A 17453-nucleotide genomic window follows, 5' to 3' on the forward strand; every position below is an offset into this window, starting at 1 on the left:
CTTTTTTTCGCTTTGACCGAAAAGTGGCTAAATTAATTAGGATCTTTTTCATTTGTGCCCCCTGTACTTTACGCAACCCCAGTTATAGAGAACATTACATAGTAAACCATTATACAAAAATTTAGCACATACGTCCGGGGTGCAAATAATATGCACCCATTAAGTAAGCGGGGGGGGGGGGGGGCTCAAATCGAAAAGAGCCTATTAGAAATATGAATATAGAAAGTACACGACTAGGATTTTATCCCAAATACGATGCTTTGTTCAAAATTTTGTAATAGTTTTCAACGCGGTCGGTTTCGATCACCCAGATGTGAAAATGACAAAGTTTTCTTAATTGTTGCCCGATCATCCAGATAATCGACATCCACAATTTTCGAATAACTCAATTGTACGGAAACCAAACGTGCCGCACTAAAGATATTTTCAGCTAGATTTGCCCAATTCAAGGTCTTATCGGGAAATAATGAGGCTTTGTGGCATATAACAATATTTTTACCGCAGAAAACCTTTTAGCAGTGAATTTATTAGCAGTGAAATTTATAGCATTCAAAACCTTTTAGCAGCGGTATTTTTTTGCACCTCAATTCTTTATTTTTTTTAGCATTTGGGTCTTTCCCATTATAGCCCCCCCCCCCCCCCGCACCCATAACCATGTAGCTGGCGGATGGGGGTATAATGGGAAATACCCTAGCAATTTTTTACCGTTTACTCCTCAACCTGGCATGGCTTTATCTTCAGGTTCGGTTAAAAACACCCTGTACCCCGAACGTCCTGTTGTTCCCCTTTGACGTCGTCAAGTGCAACATGGTCCTCTCGAGCTTCGGCTACGACGACTCAGAAGTCGTCTTCAACTGGGCAAATTACCCTAACTCTCTCTATATTGACGAAACGAATAACAACGTCGACCACCTCGGTTTCTTCCTAAAGGGAACCTTGTCAGTTCACTTTGCAATGCCGTATGGAGAGAAGAATTACAGCACTTTGAAAACTGTCATTTATCTGGAACGCAAGTTCTCGGCTTACCTCATCCAGGTGTATTTTCCAGCCGCGCTCATTGTGATTTTGTCCTGGACTATTTTCTGGATCAATCTGGAGGCTACTCCTGCGAGGGCTAGTTTAGGTAAATTTTCCCTCTCTGTCACTGATCATTACAGTCCGTTGCTATTCACATATTGGCACATTTAGGGGGTGTCAAAACAATATAGCCAACTCCATTTTACCCAGTGCCATTATACCCAATTACAACTTTAATTTACCCTATTGTTAAAATTGCCAGAACATCTATTTAATTAGATGGCCCGTAGGACTTAATATGGAACTAAATATGGAAATTTTTAAATTTCACAACCGAATATCGCATAATTGAAGGAAAAGATTGATGAGCATTCATTCGGCAAGTTGGCATTGGGTAAAATGGCATTGGGTAAAATGAAACTGGGTAAGATGTCATGTAACCATTTAGGGATATCGAATTCTACTTCGCCAAATGGCTTTTACATTAGCTCTTAAATGTCTTAATCTCTAAATCAGTTCGAATTTTGTTCTTTTATTACGTATTCTCGTTTCGTTTCCCTTAACATGTAATAAATGTGGAAAGGTGGCAGCTCAGAGATAAAAGCGCGTCAGCGAAATCCGTTTTGGGACACTCTTGCCCTTATTAGGATTACAAAACGGAACTTTCGATTATAAAACTGAAGAAAATCGAACAATATTATTCGGCTCTTAAATGTGCCAGTAAGTACATGGCAACGGACAGTTATGGTGTGACTTTTTTGTCCGAAAACAACAGGATGTGACTTCTTAGACATACAGCTAAAGGTCAATGTAAAATGAAGCTTTCAAAACGTTCCAATCGAAGAAAGCCAACCCTTGTCAACAAAAATTGAATTATAAAATATTGTTTTTTCATTGCATAGTTTTGATAGATAACCATATCTCAAATAATCTAATGTATCCATCGCGCTTTTCAACCAGTGGAAAAAAAAATTTTAATATTTTTAAATGTCTTACTAAATATCGTGCGAATGTTTTGTCGAAGGTTAGTACCCGGACTTGAGTCTCAGAGCATTTCAGCGCTAAACCAGCATATTTAAAGAGTAAAAAGTTAATTCAGTTTCGAAACATTGCATCTCCAGAATATATATCAAGTTTTATTATGTGCAGCTTTTCTTCATTATGATTAAATTGAGGTCATAGAAATCGCCTAGGCTAAGTTCTTCCTGTATAGTCTAAAAAAAAACTCATACCCCAAAATTATGTCTTAGCAGAATAAAGTCATATTTTTGTAGCTTATAACTGTTACTTACTATAGTAGTATACACACAAATTATTAATAAACAAGTTTGTAGACAATTACCACAAAGCCCATTTAGCTTAGTGGTTTCGACTTGCAACGCAAATTATATGTTACAAGTACCCTCGCCGAAGTTCGAATCGCATATAAAGCAAACCTTGTTTGTGGGAGTTAAGCTGAACCTATTATTTTTCATGGAGTAAATTTTACTCAAAAATCAAGACTGGCCATCTTAAATTGAGACATGAACAGAGTACTGCTCATCCTTATAAACCGAATGTCTCTAGACTGATTCAGCAATGATTTGCTCTGCCACCAACCTGCGGGTAATTCGGTAATAAACAACAGTCTGTAAACAGTAAAATACTATTGACTGAAGCAAACTTTACCTGCATGATTCATTTTTTTTACTCTTTTTAAATTCATCTTTCACAATTCTGCGATATAAGATGCGGATCGAAACAGACAAAACTTTTCCAATTAATTTTGACGGACATCTTTACATTTAGCTAGTAAAGACAATTCAAATGACAATGTTTTACACAAGAACACTTTTTCTATTAAAACATTGTTGTTCAAAGAACTGCCCTTTATCAGGAATCGCTAGTAGTTTGTTCTTGTATAGTTTCTTTAACAATACACCAAGTCATTATCAGTTCTTTTTTCAAAGAAAAAATTTGACCCAAACTGACGATACTATTCTTTAAAGCAAAATTCGCACAGCTTGGGCAATTTGGGAAAGTTTGGAAATTTTCAGTTTTACGGAACTAAAAATAGCAGAAATCGCACCCATATATCTTTTACAATTACGTGCAGTGTTTTCCTGTGAAAAAATTTCAAAACAAACAGTTTCTCATGTAAGGGAAAAATGGCGAATTCTAATACCATAATAGTTCTTCTTTTAATTTTTGTTCTACGATTTCAGAATCATTTCAAGCTTATGCATCGTACTTTTAAAAAGTCTCTCTTTCTTATTGATTTATCAATTATTATTTTAGACTCGAAGCAAGAATCGCCAAGTCACGTCAAGACTTAGGACGTGAAATTAGACTTGATCAGTGAAATTTTCAAGCCTAGAAGTGAATTTCACTGGCAAAGTGCTGATCAAAACAGAAAACTTGTTCCGGAAGCCATTTTGAAGCATAATTTAGTGGAAATGTTACTGTATTGTTTTTCATCACTTTATAGATTATTTAGACCGTAAAACATTTTCAGTTGCAAAAATTGAAGTGCAGTACTCTGTATATTGTTATGATTATTAAACCATTCCTGTTTTTTAGAGTTTTTTCTACTTCTCTGCTACTTAAAACTCTTTTTCTGCTTTTTGTCACACTCGTCGGCAACTTTTTACTACTTTTTTCACTTTGATTTGATTAACTAGTTCTTAAAACATCTTCTAACTCATATCGTGGTGTAGCCAGTCGTATGATTATAATATGGTATTAAAAGTTTCGATATCCAAGTTTGCCCTATAATTGTTTCCCCGGGTCACCGATCATACAACTTTCTTTGATTTCGTACGAGGTCATTTATGATTTCTTTGGTTTCATACAAGGATCGTTCTAAGAAATCAAGTATGGGCAGTATGAAATCATATATGATCCTTGTATGAAATCAAAGAAACTTCAGCCCGGGTCATTAAAATTTTGCAGCTACATTTGCCCAACCTTGCTGCAAATAAGATAAATTTCCTCAACCTCTTTTACATAGGTATCTAATTTCTCTCAGCGGATCTGTCTTTAAATATCTGGCCAAGCTTCACAACCAACTTTATCGTAGCGGGTATTAACTGGGTGATAATTCCAGACAAAACTATTGTTATCTGGGGAAACCAATAGCCCAAATCTGCGGCACCTGTAGAATTAAATTTCCTTCAAACTCTGTTTACATGTATTGAAAAGACTGTCCAAAGGACTCAAGTCTCAATTCATTCACACGTGAAATGGGACCTGACAACATTAATCATTACTATTCACTTACCCAAATTGCTTCTTCCCAACCACCCCCCCCCCTCCCCTTCCCGTACCCATCCAAATCTAACCCCCCATAATGTTCACCCTCTCCCCTCCCCTCTAACTTGGGCGCTGGGTGCTAATGGTGGCAACTTTAACGCCTTCATAGTCATTTCGTATCTGTCATTTCAATTCTCTGCCATTCAACGAAATTTCATTCTATCTTTGGTGCTCTACTTGTTAGCGACCGATGACATGAGATTGTTCAATTAGCATACTTGGCCTCTTAATCGAATAGGTTTCTTCGTTTTTTTGCGAAAGTAAACTAATTTACTGCGTTTTTCGTGTTTTCCCCTTTTTTAGCTTTGAATGCAACGGTACGTTATTTAATTTTTTTAAATTTTTTTCAGAAATTTTGAGATTTTTCTGCACAGGGATGCCATGAAAAAACTTGATCTTGAGAACTTTGCCAATGTGCCGGCGTGAAAAAAAACTTCAAAAATTTGAAAAAGAGGCTTTTAATATGACAAAAAGAATTCATATTAGTTTTTGAGCTGAAATGAGGGCAAAAAAACGAAAATAAACAAAAATAAACAAAAATAAATAGTTATATTTCAGCCGCCCTAAAATGAAACCATACTTCTCGCAAATTCTTGACTTTGTTTGTTTGGATCTTTTTTGTTGAAAACCGTTTGTTTTGCATCCTAAAACAACATTTATAAACAATTTTCTTGCATTTTTGTATTTTTGATTTACAGTATCGTCTGTTTAAAATAATTTTTTTGCTTTAGATCAGAGACTAGTAGCTTCCGTTCTATTATTTATATACGTTTTAGGGATCTGATAGAAAATCATAATCACATGAACAGTTAAAGACCACAAAATTACTGAGAAAAATAAATCAAAATTTAAGAAAAAACTATGACATACAGCATTTGATGTGTCGAAATAGCGTCTGAAAGGTACAGAAAGTATACAGAAATAAAGAATATGCTAACTGCTACACTATTAGTGAAAATATGGCGTAGATCAATTAGAGTAATAACTCTCCAGTGGCTATGAAAACAAACGTGCACCCCAGACAGACCAGCTCATACAATTAATTCACCCAAACCCACCCCCCCCCCGCCCTATTTCTTCTCCTGTTTACCCTACAGCCCCTTTACCTCTTACCCACTACCTACACAAACCCAGAAACAGCCCCCTTACTGTGCTTTCGTAGGTTCCTCGGACCGCAATGTTGGCAAAACAACCCTGTCCAAGGCCAAACTATTGTCAGTTCTTGTGGAAAAGTTTCAAAAAACACAAATTTTTGTTTAGTAAAACATTTTGGTCCGGTTTTCTACAGTCACTGTGCTTACGGGCAATTTACTTCGAGCCTTAAGGACATAAGAGTAAGCCTTAATGTGATACTGGTCAAAGCCGCTAAGGGAGTTATATAGCCTTCAGCTAGTTTCTTGAAGGAAGTCATGCCCAAAATTGTAGTTATAGACTTCTGTTCCTGAATAAATCTGAGTAATGATAAGTCAAGCACATAAATTCAGCATATTTGTAGAAAAAAAATACCTTAAGTTGTGCTTGATCGCTTGAAAAAAAATTGTTATCAGATCAACTACGCACGTTTTTATATTCCAGAATTCGTCTAGAATCTCAAAAATATCCAACTTTAAAAATGGAAGCAGAATTTTTGCTGAAAAATGAAAAAAAAATTGACTCCACTAGAAAAATGAAGAAAAGTAAATTAACTGTTCGTGATGCGTGAAATATATTTTTGAGTTTTTGAGATTTGAGTTCCATGCTCTTTTTATGTTAAAACAAAATTTCTCAAGAAATGTGGATAAAAGTTTCTTAAGGTATATTTGAGTTTTTTAAGTTTCAAACATAAATTTCACAACTATAACCAGGGGCTAAACATTTAAAGTTCAATCAATATGATGTTTTGAATCATAGGGAGAAGTTATGTTTGGTTTGTTCACTTATGTTTATACGTCGTCTTCGAAATCCTCAGTTTATTCAATTTTGGGAATTTTGGGAAAAAATAACAGCATACTCTGACATCATTTAGTATTGAGGATAAGACGTGTAGCGAACTTGTAAAAACAAGTTAACCCTCTACAAACGTTATAGTTTTGATACGATGAACTGAGGGCTTACATCTTAAATTTTTATAAATTTACCAAAAATTGAGCCAGTTATTGAAAGTTTATGCTCCAAATTCCAAGTTCTAACAAGTCATTCATCTTTTGTTGAAAAAATTGTAAGGTTTACAACTAAACCATACAAGCTTGCACCACCAGAGGAAGAAGAGAAATGCTCCATTGTTCACACATCAGGACACCTCAAAAGATCTTAGGTTGTTTTTCCAATAATTTGTTCTCGCTCTTTTCAAGACATCCATTTTGTTTTAAGTTTTCTATGTTCACTGCTGTGTTTGTTCATTACGTTTTCAAAATTTCATTTTTGTGCTAAGAATTAAATTAAATTACTATTGACATCTGAATAAAATGAACTAATGTGTAGCACAATTTCATGAGTATAGATTTACCATTTGCGAGCGTTTTTTAGAGAATAAAAAATGGAGAATTAATCTTAACACTAAGCAATTGTTCCGAGATATGTTTTAGGGGGTATCACTCGTATCGAATTTTATTTAATAGTTTTGGCGAATGAAATTTTCAGTCACGATTTTTCGTTTTCGTTCTACGAAATACGTGTTCTGATTTGGCAAGTAGCATTGAAAGATAAAAAACAGAAATGCTTTTTTACAAGAAAAAACCACAACAGGATATTTTTATACAAATTTATACAAATTCATTCTCATATCTTTCAAAAAAAATTCTGAGCGCCAAAAAATTCTACTTTTTAACCAACAGAACACATTTTATAACTTTTCTGTACAGACGAAATATTACACTGTATAAATTGAAAAGTTAACTCTGGGCACAAAACTTTGCCATATGGCAAAGTTTTTTGCCCAGAGTTAACTTTTCGATTTGTACCGTGTAGTATTTTGTCTGTAAAAGAAAAGTTTGTAAACGTGTTCTGTTGGTTAAAAGGCATGCACTCAGAGTTTTTGATTTTGAAAGATATGAGAGTGAATATTTATGGAAATTTTCCACAGGACAAGATCTAATTGCGTTAAAAGACTTTGTTTGGAATCAATATGATTTTTCCTTATAATCGATCTTGTTTTGGATTTGCATTTCTGTCTTTTATTCAAGTTAAAGACGTTGTTTTAGTTCAATATTCCTTGCTAAATCAGAACATGTATTGCGTAAAAAGAAAACGAAAAATCGTGACTAAAAGTTTCATTCGCCAAAACTATGAAAGAAATTTCGATACCACAGATTTTTGCGTGTAAATTTTGATACCACCTAAAATTGATTTCGGAACAATAGCTTAGTGTATAGATTAATTATTCTTTTTTATTCTCAAAATGACGTTGGCAAACTGGAAATCTATATTAATGAAATTGTGCTTCACAATAGTTCAATTTTTTCAGATTGTAATGGCTGCTCTCCTATCAAAGTCAAGGAAAATTTTACACAGCCCAGTTCGTTTCAGCGGTTTCAAAACTGTCAGGATATTGTGTTTAACTTTTGTGAACTGTTTTATCCGCTATACTGTAGATTACCTTTGCTTTACTTGATACTCAATAATTTCAAATAACTGCTTGTTCAGCTTTGTGGAATAACAAATGAATTTGCCTCAATTAAGCAAAGAAACGAAAATTCAAATAAACAATTGATCTCAAATTAGAGGTTTTTCAATGATATCTCCTTAACCACAAATGCTAGTGAGATAAAGTTTCACTGGGTTATAAACGTTAGGTAGGCCTAGTATCTGATGTAAGAATAAACAACGCTGGGTAAACTGCTTTGGTGGGGCTACCTTTTATATTTTATTCCCAATCTTAATACATGGGCGAAAAACAAAGTTTTGTATAGCTTTGCAACCAAGTTCTCAGATCTACCAATCAAGAAACTGGAATCAGCCTAGGCAACTGGTAAATGAATGAAACAAGAACGAACAGTTTATCTGCTTTGTATTTTTACTTTTTAGAACTTCGTTCTGCAATGTGAACAATTTTCTATAACGTCACTTTTTCAGTGTAAATTTGTTGTCATGGGAATTTTGTTAACCATAAAGAAGTTTTGTCGAATTTTCTGTATCAACAACTAGTTGATTCGCAATCCAATCGCAACGAATATGATGCAATACTGCTAAGTCGTAGTTTTGACGGTGGTTGAGGTAGTTCTATTTTGAGTTTCAGTTTAACTTCATGTATGACGATTGTGTACTAATAGTAGTTGCTAGATATGAATGTTGAACAAAGTGAACAAATCCGTGTGGCTTCGATAGAATGTAGCATTAAATTTCGCTCTTTATGCTATTCTAGCTTCGAGGCTTCAAATGGCCTTGAAGCGCTATTCAATTTGGTAATTGTGTTAGTAAGCTCAACCGCCACATCGCCGGCCCTGTTTTCCATCGCGAAAACATCTTTTCCAGTTAGTACTGGGGCGAGCTTCAGTACTGGTCTCTTGTACACTCCGTCGTTCGTTCGATTTATCGCTGATCAAATCACACCACCAGTCCCATCGATGGTCTCCGTAACTCAAACTAGATTGTAATATCCACGCTTATCGCTGTCTTCGATCAACCAAACGAGATTGCTTTCTTTAAGGGTTTCGTTTGACGTAGATCGCCATTTTTGCAGGTTGTTCAGGGTTGGCAAACATTCTTTTCGAAATCTGTCGCATATGAGATTTGCATAAGCTTGTGTTTGTCGGAAGAGCCTTCGATGCGCACGGTAGGTAGGGTAAGCAAACGTTACTGTTGCCAAGCAAGAAGTGATTGTGGGTCAATGCTTCTAAGTCATTAACGACTGAACTGACTGGAGTCAAAGATCTTGCGTTCAATGTCTGCTCAACAATACACAACGTTGTTGAAAGAACGTCCTCGGTGACTGATCTGTTCTCCAACACTGCATACATTGCTTTCTTGCAACTTCTCACCAACCGTTCCCATACTCCACTAAAGTGAGGTGCTGCGGGTGGGTTGAACTTCCATCTGATTCCTCATTGAATCAGATGTTCTTCGATCCCATCCTTGTTCCACGCTGCAACATACTCTGCAAACTTTCGTTCAGCTCCAACAAAATTTGTCCTGTTGTCACTGATGATCGTATTCGGTTTGCCTCTTCGAGCAATAAATCTAATTATTGCATTGAGACAACTATCTGTATTCAACTAGGGTACGACTTCTATGTGCACCGCTCTCATAGTTAGACAAGTAAAGAGACAACAACATCGCTTATCATTTCTTTGCCCACTCTTCACAATGAAAGGGCCAAAGTAGTCAACTCCAACATTTGTAAGGGCTGTTGAAGCATCTAACCGCTCTGCGGGTAGATCTGCCATTACTGGTGCTTTCGTTTGCGCTCTGCCCTTTCTGCAGGTAACGCACTTGTTCTTGATTGATCTAAAGGCGTTTCGTATGCCTCGGATCCACGTCTTCTGCTGAACAATGTTTTCCACATGCTCAAAGCCTTCATGTTGATTGTCCTTGTGCTCGTTTCGCAAGAATAGTTCAACCGAATGATGTTTCCAATGTAGAAAAATTGGATGCTTTGCATTGAAGTCCAATTGACTTTTGTCTATTCTGCCTTTGGTTCGAATAAGTCTTTCTTCATCTGGGAAGAGGGAGAATTGTAGAATTTTGCCGCCTTTGGAATTTTCTTTTCAGCTTTCAGAGATTTCATCTCTTCACCAAACTGTTCTTGCTGTAGTAACTTGAAGATTGGTGCTTTTTTTCTTTTTTTTCTTTCTTCAATGCTGACTACGAGTGTTGCTGGTTTGTGTTTGTTCAATGCCGATGTACGTACGCCATTGTATTCACTAGTCTGTTAAAGTTACTGAATCGTTCCCACTGAATAACAGCTCTCTTTTCTTCAGCCTGTATCATGAAGACTGATGAGGGTATATTCTCTTCATCTGATGCAAAGATTAGGTTCACTTGCGCTGGCCACTCGATTTCTGGTCATTTCAACCAGGCCGGCCCAGTGAGCCATTCACTTTTCTTGAGTTCCTCAATGTTGATTGCTCTGGTGCCAATGTCCGCTGGGTTGTTGATACAGCTCACATGTTTATCACGCTCCACTGAGAAATATCAGTTGTAAATAGTATCTCAGCCCTTCGATTGGCTACAAACACTTGTTGTTTAAGATGGGAACTGTGTATCCACTGCAGTACCGTAGTTGAGTCTGACCAAAAACAGCAACTATTTATCTTCATTTCATGTTCCCTGACTATCTGTTCTTTCAACTTCACTGCCATGACTGCCGCTTGTAGTTCCAGTCGGGGTATTGAGAGATGCCTCATCGATGCCACTCTGCATTTTCCAATGACAAATGCTAAGTCAGCTGAGTATTCGTTCGGTTGTGAACGTAGATAGGCCACTGCACACATCGTGTCAGCAAAAACATGAAGTTCGGTTTTATCCCTCTCTCTGTTGAAGTACCTTCTATCCATAATTGTTTTAGCCACTATTGGAAGTTGTTCTTTCCATCTCAGGAATTCTTCCTCTTCACTAGGCTCCACTTCGTTGTCCCAATGTTGTCCATTCTTAGTCCAGACGCCTTTTAGAAGTCGTCTCATGTGAACACTGAACGGAGCAAACAATCCACTCGGGTCGAACACTGAAGATACCAGTGACAGAATCTTCCTCTGGGTTATAGGGGTTTCCACTTCCTTGTTGGTACCTCTACACACTTGAAGACTGTCATCAATAACGGTCCATTGTAGTCCTAGCACTGAGGATCCCTCTGCATTGGGTTCCACGTCGACTTGCTTCGTGTTGCGGATTGACTTCAAGTCTTCTGGGACTGCTTTGGTAACTGCATCGTTTTTGCTTATCCACTTCTTGAGTTCAAATGCATGTTGTGAAAGAAGAGGTTGTAGTTGATTGAAGACATCAATTGCTTTTTCAGGGGTTTCTACTGATTTGAGGAAATCGTCAATGTAGAAGTTGTTTTGTATTGCCGTTGTTGCCATTGGATACTCTCTTTCGTTGTCCAGTCCACTCGGTTGAGAGCATAGTTTACACAAGTTGGAGAACTTTTAGCTCCAGATACACGACGCTGATATTCGTATATCTGAACAGGTTCAGTTGTTCTTGGACTCTATAAGAACCTCAAGCAACTTCTATCCTGTTCGGGATTTTGCACTTGTAGAAACATCGATTCGATGTCAGCTGTTAGGGCTATTGGTCCTTCACGGAATCTGAATATTGTTCCAATGAACCCATGTAGCAGATCAAGCTCTGCTAGTAGCTTATCATTAAGGCATAGTTCTTTGTACTTTGAGGCAGCATTGCAAACACGTCTTATTTTTCCAGGCTTGTTCGGGTTTAGCAATGGATGGTGTGGCAAATACCATTCTTTCCCAAAGGTGCCTTTCATTTTGGACTCGTACAATATCTTTACGAATCTTTTTTCTACATTTGTATCCCTTGACGGTTGATACAAGTTTTTCACGTTTGGGTCCCTTTGGAAACTTCGCTATATTGAGTAAAGCTGACCCAAGGCTGAGCTGTAGTTGTTCGGTAGGTTTGGCTCTGGTTCACTCCACAGCATTTCCACTTCGTACCTCTCGCCTGTATATATTGTCGTACTCTCTAGCATATTTTGCGCCTGCAGTTCGTTCTTTGACTGACTGACGACGTTGAATTTGGAAGCATAAGTTTCTAAGTCTCACCAGGTTTGGATATTCACAGCCACTTTCACATCTTCAGTGAAGGCGAAAAGACAAACATTTTGTTTTCTCTTGCACGTCATGGGTCCACTGACTACCCATCCTAGCTCTGTTAGAACGGCGAAAGGTTCACTTCGTGTTTCTATTATGTAGTCCAATGGGCGTTGCAGCTCATAAGCATCTTGATCAAGGATGCTGCCAACTTCCATCAAGTTGAAGCTTTTGTTGGGTAGAACACTCAAGTGATTGAAGCTTTGCTTCAGCTTGTTGTAGTTGTAGTTTGTGTTCCCCAAAGATATTGACGGTTGTGCAAACGCTTCGATTGAATTGACCTTTGAATGTAGTCCCCTTATTTTGAGAGGAACATTCTCGGTCTTCAGATCCTTTGTTCCGTGTATGCCAGCTATGTTGAGCGTCATATCGGTGCCTTGGGCTCGTAACTTCTCTTGCACACTTTGATCAATGAATGAAACCGTTGATCCACTATCGGGGAAAACATATGTGTTCAGCCTGTTGCCACCGCTCTGTATTGATACAGGAACCATCTGAAGAAAGCTAGTAACTTCGTTACTCTGGTTGATTGTTGCTGCGCTTACTTTGACTGTGTGATTGCCCTCGTCCATTTGGTTTACTGAGTGTAGCAATCGGTTGTGCTTCTTGATGCATCCATTGATGCCGAACGCATTGACTTTACAATCTTTGATTGCATGTCCTTTGCCTAGAGATCCGTAACATAAGCGTTGCTTCCTCACTGTTGAGTACCGATCATTCACACTCATGTTCTTGAATAGTGGACAGTTCCATATTTTATGAGTGCCATCAACTACTGGACAGTGATCACTTTGCGTTTGTTTCGTTTCTTTCACGTTCGAACATGCACTGAAAATCGATGTTTTCGAGAACCGTTTGTCTCTATTTGTGCTTCTTCGGTCTTCTTCTCTTCGCTCTCCCTTGAAAGCTGAAAACACTTCATGCACGAATGCCATCCTAGATAACCATTTTTCAAACATAATTAGATCACGCCAATCTTCATCTTTATCATCAGGATAGAACCACCACTTCTCTTTGAGAAATTGAGGTAGTTTATCTACTGCCATATAAAGTGTCGAGCTCCATTGCAGATCACCATGCTGCTTATACTCTCTGAGCACATTCACAAAGTTCAAAACGATAACTGAGAAACTGATCAGACCTGTTGAGTCGTGAGGTTTCACATGACTTGCTTTGCGAAGACTCTCCATTTGTGCATCAATAATCACATGAGGCCTTCCAAATTTCCTCTCCAGAATGCTCCATGCAGCACCATAGAACTGTCCAGAATAGCCCATTCCAGAGAATGCTGACCTTGCCTTGCCTGTCAGTAGAGTTTCAGATGACTCATCTTCTCTGAGTCTGGTATTGGTCGTTGATCCACTGTATTAATGAACATAATAGATCACTCCGGCCATTCGAGAGGGTTTCCGTCAAAGTTGTTCAACTTCAGTTTTGGTAGGTTTCTGCTCCCTGCGTACTCAGTGTTGTATCGTAGACCAGCTCTGGGGGAAACTTCTCGGTCTTCAACAATTGAGGATCGGTCTCGTGAACTGCGATATTGTGAGAAGTGACTATACCTGTTCACTTCAGGGGTGGCTTCGAAGCGAGCTGTTGATCGTTCTGGTGTTAGAAGGTTGTCGATCCTGCTGGCCCAGTCTGAGACATTTCTCTTCTTTTGGGTCCAGATGAAGGGTGATTTGTCTCGAGCACCAGTTGATTAGGAATGAGCATCATCGTTCTCTAGTGCTGTTCTCTTCACTTTGCGCTCTAGCTCACGCTCTTCCTCCAGTAGTTGGTGCTTGGTTTCCAGTTCCTTCATTTGCATTTCCAGCTCTAGCCTCCTCCGCCCGAACCGTGCCTGTTCTAGTCGCATCTTGGTTTCGAATTCGATATCAAATTTGTTCATCCTTTCCTCGCGCCTTTGCTTAGCTGAAGATGTTTCTGAAACATTCTCTGTCTCTTGGCCGCTTGCTGTTGCTCCATTTTGCACTGTTTGAGCACTGGGTTGTCTGTTGTGTAGTTGTTGTTGCTCTCGTTGTTGTTAACTGCTTGAGCTGCGTTGCTTTGCTCTGCACTCATTGCTGGTTGCGTGCCTTTTCTTATATATGCAAGCCAATGATGGTCCAAACTTGCTTTGCACTTCTTTGCTTCTTTCAGATGTTCTTCAACGAAATTAGCTTGATAGGGCACAAGCTTGTTTCAACGGTACAGTTGCTTGGGTAGTTCCTTCCTCTAGATGGTGAACAGTCTGTTGGTAGAGGACCTTTAGTTAGTTGCGTCGATCTGAATCTTCCATTAATTTGTAGCCAATCCCTGTTTTAGTTTTTATCTTCTTCCAATAAATCTTGGAACTTCTTGTCGTACTTTTGAGCTGTTGATTGAAGCTCCTCTCTGCTGGTTTTGCTCGAATTGCTTGGTTGCTGTTTGCTTTGCTTGTTCCGTTTAAGCGAGGTCAAATCTTCAATGTGTTTTGTGAATTGCACTCGCACCTTTCTCTCTGCCTCACCGGGGTTGCGCTGTTGATTCGTTTAATTTTCCTTGGAGGGTGCCTTTGGCACTCTCCTCATCAGATTGGACAGCAGTTTGCCTTCCACTGTCCGGGTCGGCGGACCAAAAGTAACGGCTGCTCTCCTATCAAAGTCAAGGAAAACTTTACACAACACAGTTCCTTTCAGCGGTCTCAAATGCGTCCGGATATTGTGTTTTAACTTTTGTGAAATGTATTATTCGCTATACTGTAGATTACCATTGCACTACTTGATACTCAATAATTTTAAATAACTACTTTTCAGCTTTGCCGAATAACAAACAACTTTGCTTCAATTAGGCAAAGAAACGAAATTTCAAATAACCAATTGATCTCAAATTAGAGATTTTTCAATGATATCTCCTTAACCACAAATGCTAGTGAGATAAAATTTCACTGGGTTATAAACTTTAGGTAGGCCTACTAACTGATGTAAGAAAAAACAACGCTTGGTAAACTGCATTGGTGGGGCCAGCTTTTATTTTTTATAACCAATTTTAATACATGGGCGAAAAACAAAGTTTTGTATAGCTTTGCAACCAAGTTCTCAGATCTACCAATCAAGAAACTGGAATCAGCCTAGGCAACTGGTAAATGAATGAAACAAGAACGAACAGTTTATCTGCTTTGTATTTTTACTTTTTAGAACTTCGTTCTGCAATGTGAACAATTTTCTATAACGTCACTTTTTCAGTGTAAATTTGTTGTCATGGGAATTTTGTTAACCATAAAGAAGTTTTGTCGAATTTTCTGTATCAACAACTAGTTGATTCGCAATCCAATCGCAACGAATATGATGCAATACTGCTAAGTCGTAGTTTTGACGGTGGTTGAGGTAGTTCTATTTTGAGTTTCAGTTTAACTTCATGTATGACGATTGTGTACTAATAGTAGTTGCTAGATATGAATGTTGAACAAAGTGAACAAATCCGTGTGGCTTCGATAGAATGTAGCATTAAATTTCGCTCTTTTTGCTATTCTAGATTTGAGGCTTGAAATGGCCTTGAAGCGCTATTCAATTTCGTAATTGAGTTAGTGAGCTCAGCCGACATACAGATGTCAATTGTAATTTATTTTAATTCTTAGCACAAAAATTTTGAAAACGTAATGAACAAACACATCAGTGAATATAGAAAAGTTAACACAAATTGGAGGTCTTGAAAAGAGCGAGAACAAATTATTGGAAAATAACGTAAGATTTTTTGAGGTGTCCTGATGTGTGAACAATGGAGCATTTCTCTTCTTCGTCTGGTGGTGCAAGCTTGTATGATTTAGTTGTAAACCTTACAATTTTTGACAAAAGATGGATTACTTATAAGAACTTGAAATTTGGAGAAAAAACTTTCATTAACTGGCACATTTTTTTGGTAAATTTATAAAAATTTAAGACGTAAGCCCGCAGTTCATGTTACTAAAACTAGCAAGTTTTTAGAGGTTTAACTTGTAATTTTCTTCAAGTTTGCTTCATGTCTTATCCTCAATACTAAATGATGTCAGAATATGCTGTTTTTTGCTTTTAAACGGAAACAAATTTTTTGTCGTTTGTCTTTAAAATATTTCATTTAGGAGCTGCCCGCTTTAAGACACCTTTGTTGGTTCTTTTCCTTCAATTGTCGGATTTAAGTTATATTAAAAAAATTAACGATTGTGTTTTCGTTGCACATAGAAATATAACATCGTCTTTGTGTTACTCTCCCTCCATTTCAGTCATTTTTTTACAATTCAATGAATCTGAATTATATTTGGGCGCTGTATTTTTTTAAAGATCTGTTCACACATTTTAATGATTTTTGATGTCAAATTGGATTAGTGATTTTGGTCACGCCGAGACAGGAAGTGGAGCGGTTATGAAAAGCGAGTGGTTTTGCGGCGTGAAATTTTATCGCTCTAAATTTTAAGTAGAGTGAGAAAATGGTGCTTGAACAAAAAACCGCTTTCTAGCTAGTGGTTTTTTTTTGTTCACATCCGGCAATTTCATTTTGATTTTTACTGTTTTTCCAATTTTTCGGATAGGATTTTTTTTCTAAATGGTTTTCCCAATCCATTCATAGTCCGTTCTAGGTCTAGTTTTCTGTTTATTTAGTGAAAATTCTTTGAATTGTACGTCAGGACTTGTCGTGCTATGTTTTTTACCTAGTGAGTATTGGCAAGGTACAATACGAAACTTCAAAATTAGAGATAAACGCTTACAGGATCCAGGGATATCTTGAATAAACTTTTTGTACATCGATTGATAAATTTTTGCAAACTTACATTTTGAACGGAAAACTAACAAGAAATTCGAAATTTGCCGCAGAAAATTTTTCATGTTGATGCATCTACGAAAAATCAATTATAACAAGTTTGCAATCTGATCGTTTTCGTGTTTAACCTTGCAAATTTATCGACCAGGTTTTTAAGAGTCTAGGGTGAAGGGTTGTTCTATTTTTCCATCATTTTAGAATGGCTCATAGACTGAATGAAAGAATACTTATACCACTTGACAAAAAATAACAAAGATTTGATTTCATAAACATTTTAGCATTAATTTGTGAAGTTCGACCAATAGTTTCACACCGAATTTTACGAGGAATCAAGCTGAGCCTAAAATGAAATTTTAAAAGTTACTCAGGATAATAACTAAGGCTAAAACTATCCAAAAAACTCCTTTGAATCCTCGAAAAAAATCCTGAAAATAGTTCCTTAACAAATCCTAGGAGCCATTTAAATCAAGCTCATTTTTGCTGCCTAGTTCTTTTATACTAAGGTCTAGTCAGTGAAAAGAAAAAAAAACTATAAAAATTTTTATCTTTTAAAAGACTTTATTTGATGTGTCTTTCTAACCCAGCTGGAATGGGGAGGGGCTCTTCATACGTTTTGGGGCAGATAACGTCAAAACGCTCTCGCAATAAACC

The 17453-nt window shown here is 37.4% G+C and overlaps 1 protein-coding gene across 1 annotated transcript in view; it reads left to right on the top strand.

Moving 5' to 3' along the window:
• The window catches only part of LOC142337295 (gamma-aminobutyric acid receptor subunit rho-2-like), a 112389-nt gene that overhangs the window by 89158 nt on the left and 5778 nt on the right, over positions 1-17453 (top strand). The window contains exon 4 of the mRNA XM_075386482.1: positions 742-1123. Within this exon, the coding sequence (XP_075242597.1) occupies positions 742-1123 (382 nt within the window). The remainder of the gene's footprint in view (positions 1-741; positions 1124-17453) is intronic.

Source organism: Convolutriloba macropyga, chromosome 3 (genome assembly GCF_964194025.1).
Source record: "Convolutriloba macropyga chromosome 3, txConMacr16.3, whole genome shotgun sequence".
NCBI lineage: Eukaryota > Metazoa > Xenacoelomorpha > Acoela > Convolutidae > Convolutriloba > Convolutriloba macropyga.